This window comes from Haliotis asinina, unplaced genomic scaffold (assembly GCF_037392515.1).
Source record: "Haliotis asinina isolate JCU_RB_2024 unplaced genomic scaffold, JCU_Hal_asi_v2 scaffold_160, whole genome shotgun sequence".
Lineage (NCBI taxonomy): Eukaryota > Metazoa > Mollusca > Gastropoda > Lepetellida > Haliotidae > Haliotis > Haliotis asinina.
Window position 1 is genome coordinate 8,050 of NW_027134023.1, and position 8,425 is coordinate 16,474.

Consider the following 8,425-nt stretch of genomic DNA (forward strand, 5'->3'; position numbering starts at 1 on the left):
TCTGAAATATTTCACATAGTAATATTGAAAGAATTAGTCGAAGTGATTTTTCAAATATTACTGAGGTGTGGTTTAGCGAAAAGTATATTTTATGAACCACCACGGTGCGTTTAGCGAAATTTGTTGTGGAGATTGGATTTACTTCAAATTGATTTTGAAGGATTTTGTGACATGCTACAACTGTATCATTAGCAGTTGACAATGATTATTTGTCGATTATTTTGTGATGAAGTAGTAGTTTGATGATAAAACATGATAGACTAACTTGGTGAATACCACAATTTTGTGAGTTCTTCGTAGTGAAGTCAAAGTGTTCATTTCATGATAGAATTTCAAGTCAAATTATTTAACACATTTAGTTTTTGAATTTCCATTGTTTTGATCTGTGAAGTTATCAGTTAATAACCACTAACAATGCCACGGAAGAAATATTGGAAAAAGTCCCGTGCTAAGGCAGTGAAAGGTCCTATTTCAGATGAGGTAGTGTTGGAAGATCCAAGCGACATGAACAGGTCTGTAGACCGTGACTGTAATGTCATAGCAATGGACATCGTTGATAGCGATAGTGACAGAGAAAGTCCAATTTTCCACCAGATAAGACTGAAAGGTAGTTTTCATCAGGGGGATGAACGGTTTATGCCAAACTCTGGTCGTCAATGCACTTGTTGTGCACTCATGTTTTTGCACAATGCTCAAATGAAACCATTACATTATTGGTCAGCAGATGATCTAGACAAAGTGCTTGTTGAGGGAGATGAGCTGTATGGACATATTCAAAGATCTTCCACCATATCGGCAGCACATCTATTAATCAATGAATTACCGGAATACATCTCTGCTTCAGATGATAGCACTTTCAGACTATCGAGGCATCAACCAAACTCAGGGTTGTTATGGCCTGCAGAAGGCATGGGCGATTTTGGGGGCTTCGTTGATCTGGAAGTTGCTTTAGAAAGGGGGTTAATAGATCATAGCTCATGTTTTGTTAACTTTTGTGATGCTGTATTTGCTGTTGTACAGCGTGGAGGCTCGTACTTTGTGTTTGATTCACACTCTAGGAATGAGGAGGGAACAATGGCATGTGATGGCACGAGTGTCCTCATGTCGTACAGCTCAGTTCATGGGGTTTATGAACACTGTATGCGTTTGGCATCGTCCATGAATGCTCATGCTAATACGATGTTTGAAGTGACGCCTGTGTCCATTTATCGTGACCATGAGATGGAAACTATGATTGAAAACTTGTCAACCCTTCAACATACACATGAAACTGGATCTGCTGAAATGATTTTCTCAGACATCGAAAACTGTGAAACAGAGAGAGAAAGCCTTGTTGATGAAAATGTGATGGGTGTGAAACAAATACAAAGGAAAGAGTACGTAAAAAAGATTATAAAGCGTGAGAAGAGAAGGAAAGTTCTTTCACAAAATGCACCTAAATTGACCAAAAACCAGAGAAGTCAAATAGCCAAAGAAAAATACAAATCAAATGAGGAATATCGCTCTAAATTGAGAAGCAAAAGTGTTGAAAAGTATGCTCACAATCAGAAATTTAGAGAACGTGTGAAAGATTTCAGTGTTCAAAAGTACAGACATAATGAGAATTTTAGGGAGTCTGTGAAAAGTGGAAGTACTGCGAAGTATCGACGAAATAGGCAGTTCAGAGAAGCTACAAAATCATCAAGCACTTCGAAATACCAGGGAGATAAACTGTTTAGAGAAGCTGTGAAATCTGCAAGTATTTCAAAATACAAAGGGAAGGAACAGTTTAGAGAAGCTGTAAAATCTGCAAGTATTGCAAAATACAAAGGGAAGGAACAGTTTAGAGAAGCTGTAAAATCTGCAAGTATTGCAAAATACCAAAAGAATGAACAGTTTAGAGAAGCTCTGAAAAGAGCACAAACTGTCAAATACAAGACCAATGCAACGTTCAGACATCAGGTGCGAAAACGGAACATGCTGTCAAGGAATAGGAAAACTGCTCTGAATGTTATGGCAGGTTTCAGGAGACTTATTGCACAAGGCCCAGAGTATGTTTGTTCAGTGTGCCATCGTAGACTCTTTGAAAATCAAGTTGTCCTATGTTTGAAAACAAATTATAGGAAAGCTCAAGAACTGGCTGGTCAATGTATTACTGAAACATTTCTTCATACATGTACAGACAGTTGTATGGAACCGTGTGTGTTCGTGACGGGTCCAAGTGGAAAATTATGGATTTGCCATTGCTGTCACAGAAAGTTAAAGTCTGGCAAGAAACCAGCTGAAGCTGTCGTAAACAATCTTCAATTACATGACATTCCAAAACAACTGAGTTGTTTGAATAATTTGGAACAGCACCTTGTTGCTGTCAATATTCCGTTCATGAAACTTATGTCTTTGCCAAAAGGTCAGCAGAATGCTGTACATGGACCAACTGTGGCTGTACCATCAAACATCAAGCAGACAACAACTGTTCTGCCCCGAGTTCAAACGTCTGATCAGATGATCCGAGTAAAGTTGAAGCGGAAATTGGCATACAAAGGTCATTACGAATATCAGTATGTGAATAAAGAAAACATTAGAGCAGCTTTGTCTTATCTGAAAGAAAGCAACATTTATTACAGGGACATAGATTTCAACAATGACTGGATCAACCCTCATGATATTGATATAAAAGATGATGACTTGATAAATCCTGACACTGATGCTGCAGTTGAAATTGTTGAAGATGTTGCAAGAAAGGTTCATTCCGATCATGCAAGTGGTTCAAAGTCAAATTCTGCTTCAATTTCGAAGGAAATATCTGAAGATGAGAGTAATGAAAATGGATTGTTATTGGATACATGTCTTCAACCAATTGACATTGGGCAAGATATTTTGGACAATAACTATGAAAATATCATCAACATTTCCCCATGTGAAAATAACATTCCAGTTGCAATTTCAAGTGACAAAACCAATGAAGCTAAATGCTTTCCTGTTTTATTTCCTAAAGGGACTCCTACATTTCATGATGAAAGAGAGGAAAGGCTGACACTAGCTAGATACCTGAACACCAGATTACTGAATGCAGATGGAAGGTTTGCTCGAAGTACTGACTACATATTTTATGCCCAGTATCTTTCAGAACTCGAGCAGGTCAAATCTAATATCCAAATTTCCATACGTAAAGGAACTGCTTCTAAAAGCAACAGAAAAATTGTAGCCAGTGATCTTGCCAACAAAGAATCCCTTTCACAAATTTTAAAGCATGATGAAGGGTACAAATTTCTGAAACCGATTAGAGGGACACCTCCCTTTTGGCAGTCCGTTCAGAAAGACCTTTTTGCAATGATCAGGCAGTTAGGAATACCTACATGGTTTTGTTCATTTTCGTCTGCCGAACTCAGGTGGAATGAGATCATTGATTGTATCCTTCGTGAAACATCTGATACGAGGAAAGCACAAGACCTTGATTGGAATTCCAAATGTTCAATACTGAGAAAAAATCCAGTAACAGCTGCCAGAATGTTTGACCACAGATTCCATGCTTTCCTTAGGGATGTAATCATGTCTCCAGCAGCTCCAATCGGAAAAGTCATTGACTTCTTTTTTCGAGTGGAGTTCCAGCAAAGAGGTTCACCACACACCCATTGCCTTTTCTGGATAGAAAATGCTCCAAAAATCGATTCTGACTCTGATGAAGCTGTCGTCAATTTTGTTGACAAATATGTATCTTGTGAAATGCCAGAGAATGAGAACGAACTTAGCAGTATAGTTGACAGTGTACAAACACACAGCAAACGTCATACAAAGACCTGTCGGAAAGGTGGTAAAACCTGTAGGTTCAATTTTCCAAGACCTCCATCATGCAAAACGTTCATTTCACATTCTCAGTCAAACAAAGAAACAAAAACTGTTGACGATTTGCCTAAGGATGCCTATGGCAATCCCGATTTGCGATTCCTTGGTGACATTCTACAGCCAAAAATGTCAACAAAAACAGCTGAAGAGATACTTAACGAAATTTGGAGAGAAATAAATGATAACAATCAATATGATTCAACTGAGTCACTGTTTGAGGCAATAGATCTTACTCAAGAAGATGTAGAAAATGCATGTGCTGCTCTGGGCAAAAGGACAAGTCTGGTACTGCAAAGGCGACCCAATGATGTATGGATTAACCAGTATAATCCTGCATTGTTGAAATGTTGGAACGCGAATATGGACATTCAATATGTCATTGATGCATATTCATGTGTTGTCTACATTATATCATACATCAGCAAAGCCGAAAGAGAAATGGGTTTGCTCCTTGCCCAAACAGAAAAAGAAGCCCGCAGTGAAGACAATATCAATGCAAAGCTAGCACTGAAAAAGCTCGGCCACACTTATCTTACTCACAGAGAAGTAAGTGCACAAGAAGCCGTGTACAGAGTATGCAATATGCATTTAAAAGAGAACTCTCGTTTCGTGCAATTTGTCCCTGTAGGCATGAACAGAGCACGGTTGAGTTTGCCTCTTGAGACGCTCAAGCAAAAATGTTCATCTGGAAAATGTGATGAAGACGACATGTGGGCTACAAGCATAATTGATCGCTATACTCACAGACCATCAGGCGAAGAGATGGATAAGTTATGTTTAGCCCAATTTTGCTCAGAGTATCGAATAGTAGCACAAACAGAAATGGCTCGAGTCAGCAAGGAGAAACGCAGAACTCCTGTGATCACTCTTCAGAAAGGCCTTGGGTTCATGCAAAAAAGAACTAACAGCAAACCTGCAGTTATCCGTTATCCGAGATTCTCACAAATGAAAGACTCGGAGAAGTATCATCACAGCATGTTACAGCTGTTTCTGCCATACAGAGTGAATGCACAGCTGAAACCACCTACGTTTGAATCACATGAACGTTTCTATCATGAGGGCAGTGTAAAAATTGGCACAACGATACAGTTGGTGAAAACCATTGTTGATGAAAATAAGGCACTGTTTGAAAATGATGCGGATGAGTTGGACAGAGCTGAAGAAATTCTAGGGAGTGCTGGCTGTTTAGAAGATGCATGGTCCCAAATCTGCCCTGAAACTGAAATGGAAAGACAAGAGTGCGAAGACCTACAGCAAAACGTTGATGACGAAGGGGATTATGACTGCAATATCCCAGACTTACAGGGCCATGACCACAGATCTCATGAATGTACGACAGTTCCTTTTTCCATGTCCAAAACCGATGCTCAAAAGATTCTACAGTCACTGAATTCAGAACAAAGCGCCATCTTCTATATGGTACGGCAATGGGCTCTTGAAAAAAGAAACAGTCTGGAACCTAAACCTTTCCATCTCTGTGTTCATGGTCCAGGTGGTACAGGCAAGTCTCTGCTGATCAAAGCAATACACTATGAATGCAACAGACTTCTTGCTAAATGCAGAGATAATCCAGATGACATTTCTGTTTTACTTTGTGCACCAACTGGAGTAGCAGCATTCAACATAGATGCCCAGACAATCCACAGTGCATTCTCAATCGGCATTGATGCATACTGGCCATACATTCCGCTTAGTGAAGAGAAGATCAATACCCTTCGTCGCAAATATCAGAGTGTTCAACTGTTGATTATTGATGAAATATCAATGGTAGACCACAAATTGTTGTCGTACATTCATGGCCGATTGAAACAAATAAAACAAACTCCAAATGACGTGCCTTTTGGCAATGTGTCCATTCTTGCTGTTGGTGATTTTTACCAGTTACCACCTGTTAAAGGTAGACCACTATTTGCAGAAAACGTTGGAGTTGATTACTGGAATCAGATTTTTGTCAAAGCTGAGCTGACACAAATTATGCGTCAAAGAAACCTCATGTTCGCTGAAATGTTGAACAGACTTCGCGTTCATGATCGTGACACTCCGTTACAGCCAGAAGACATTGATACTCTAAAGGGTCGAGAAACTGGATCAGATATGGATTGTGTACACATCTTTCCCAGAAATAAGCAAGTTGACGAGTTCAACGAAAAAATGTTGATTGCCAAGTGCTCAAATGTTATTACCATTGAGGCCGAGGATGTTTTGAAACAGCGTCAGACAAATGTTAAGCTGAGAAGGATGTGTGGTTCATTTGCCTTGCCCCAAAAGATCAAAATGGGAATTGGTGCAAGAGTAATGCTGACTAGAAATATTGACACATCTGATGGTCTAGTAAACGGCGTGTTTGGCACTGTTTCTCATCTGCTAATGAGAGAAAATGAAAGAAAACCAATGAAAATTTTCATTGAATTTGATAACTGTAAGGTTGGTGCAGAATTGCGGAAAAAAACGCATTTCCCAGTGGATGTCTCAGTCAATAGTACACCAGTTGAGGTGCAGGAGGAAACAGCAAGAAATGGTGCTGGCGTTAGACGGCAATTTCCATTAAAACTTGCATGGGCATGTACTGTACATAAAACACAGGGTCTGACGTTTGATCAGATTTCAGTGTCCTTCGATGGAATCAAAACTCCAGGACAGGCGTATGTTGCTCTTAGCCGTGTAACCTCGTTAGAAGGTTTGATCGTGCAACACTTCGATCCGAGCAAAATATACTGCAACGATCAAGTCACAAATGCGCTGACAAAAATGAAAGACTTCGATGCAGACAATTGCACTGAGCATCGCAGTTCTGATTTCACTGTTATGTTGCACAACATACAAGGTCTGGACGCACATTTTAATTGTTTGAAAAATGACAAAAGGTTCATGAAAGGCGATGTTATATGCCTTACAGAAACATGGGTGGCATCTCCAAATGTGTCCATAGATGTTTTACCGTCTTACACGTTTTACCACCAAAACAGGGAGTCTTCATACGACCAGTCGAACGCAATGTTTTCAAATTTCAAGTCACAGACTCATGGTGGTGTAGGCGTGTTTGTGAAGGAAAATCTGTATGTTGAACAGCTGAAACAAAACTGCAATTTGGAACATGTGTGTATGTACTTGCCTGTCATTGATATTGTTCTTCTTTTGATATACAGGCCCCCAACCTATCAAATGACAGCCTTCAAGAATAGTATGAGGCATTTGATGGAAAGACTGGATGAAACCTTCAGTTGTGGGATGATGATCGTCGGTGACTTTAACGACAACACCAGAACGTCGTCATCTATTGAAAATTTCATGAGCCATTTGGGGTTTATTCAGAATGTAACAGAAGCCACAACTGAAGACAATACCATAATTGACCATGTGTACACGAGAGGTATCCAAGATATTTCAGTACAGATCGTGCCAACGTATTTCAGTTTCCACGAAGGCCTGGAAATAAAGGTTTCAAAAGATTGCTGAAGTGAATTTAAGTTTGGCCTTGCAGTTGACTGTCTCATGTATTGTTGCACTCCTTTGGCAGGGCAATGAAAGTAGACTGTTAGAGTCCCATTTCTATGGAATCATATTGCTAACATTTGTGAAACAGCCATAGACTTATATGTATATATGTGGCCTATATTGCATGTCTGAAACAACCATATATTTGTAAGTATCTATTGCATTTGTGAAAGCCGTGTATTGTGGCAACACAGTATAAACCATCCATTAAATTGACAAGTATTTGTAATCTATTCATTTCTATGGAATCACAGTGCAAACAGACTTTTTTTTGTATATATTACATTTATGAAAACAGGCATAAAATACGTATGTGTATGTATGTGGCACTTCTTTGGCAATGCAGTATATGCTCTCTGTTGAAGTCAGAAGTATTTGCAATCGCATTTCTATGGTGCTAATGGACTTTTTTTTGTATATTTTACATTTAAACAGCCATAAACGTTTGTGTACATATTACTTTTGCACAGCAACCATAGACTTATGTGTATCTATATGGAATCAAATTACTAACAAACGTATGTGTATATATTGCATTTGTGAAACACCCATTTTATGCCGATGAGTGATTCAAATATGTCTGTAGTGCAGTTCAGATGACTTGGAAGTATAACTACCATTGACATCTATTTTCATATGTTATTATATCTTTTGTGCGCTACATTTTCTGTGGTATTCTAGTTGGTTTTACTGTCCTTGGTTGACAGGTTGATATAATGTCCATTGATTAATGTGTACCGGACATTTCCTTAACACTAGTTGTTTCAATTGTAGACCTAAAAACAGAGGAGGTACTGCCTGTCTTAGGTTCCTAAATGTGCAGGTCGATACTGATGCTGTTGATCACTGGATTGTCTGGTGAAGACTCGATCACTTAAAGGCACCCGTGAACGGCCACCTCCTCGTGGTGGGTGCTGGGTAACGCTGAGAGCCGTTCACCCCCGTTGTTGACTCGGGGCGATTTTGGTCAACCAACCCGTTTGCTGTGGGTTGTGTCGGTACATTCAAATATACAAATTACTGGAAAGGTTAGATCCTGACATTTCCAAGATGGTAAATATTTTGACTGTAGACCTAAGGACCACGGAGTTACGGCCTGTTAGAATCG

General features: G+C 39.4%; 1 protein-coding gene across 1 annotated transcript; it reads left to right on the plus strand.

Moving 5' to 3' along the window:
• Positions 1–414: 414 nt before the first annotated feature.
• LOC137271543 (uncharacterized) lies at positions 415–7,192 on the plus strand (the record flags this gene model as incomplete). The annotated part of the gene is made up of 3 exons (XM_067804005.1): positions 415–2,030; positions 2,235–6,464; positions 6,969–7,192. Coding segments are annotated over exons 1-3 (6,070 nt in total), but the record flags the coding sequence as incomplete, so codon positions are not given.
• Positions 7,193–8,425: the final 1,233 nt, after the last annotated feature.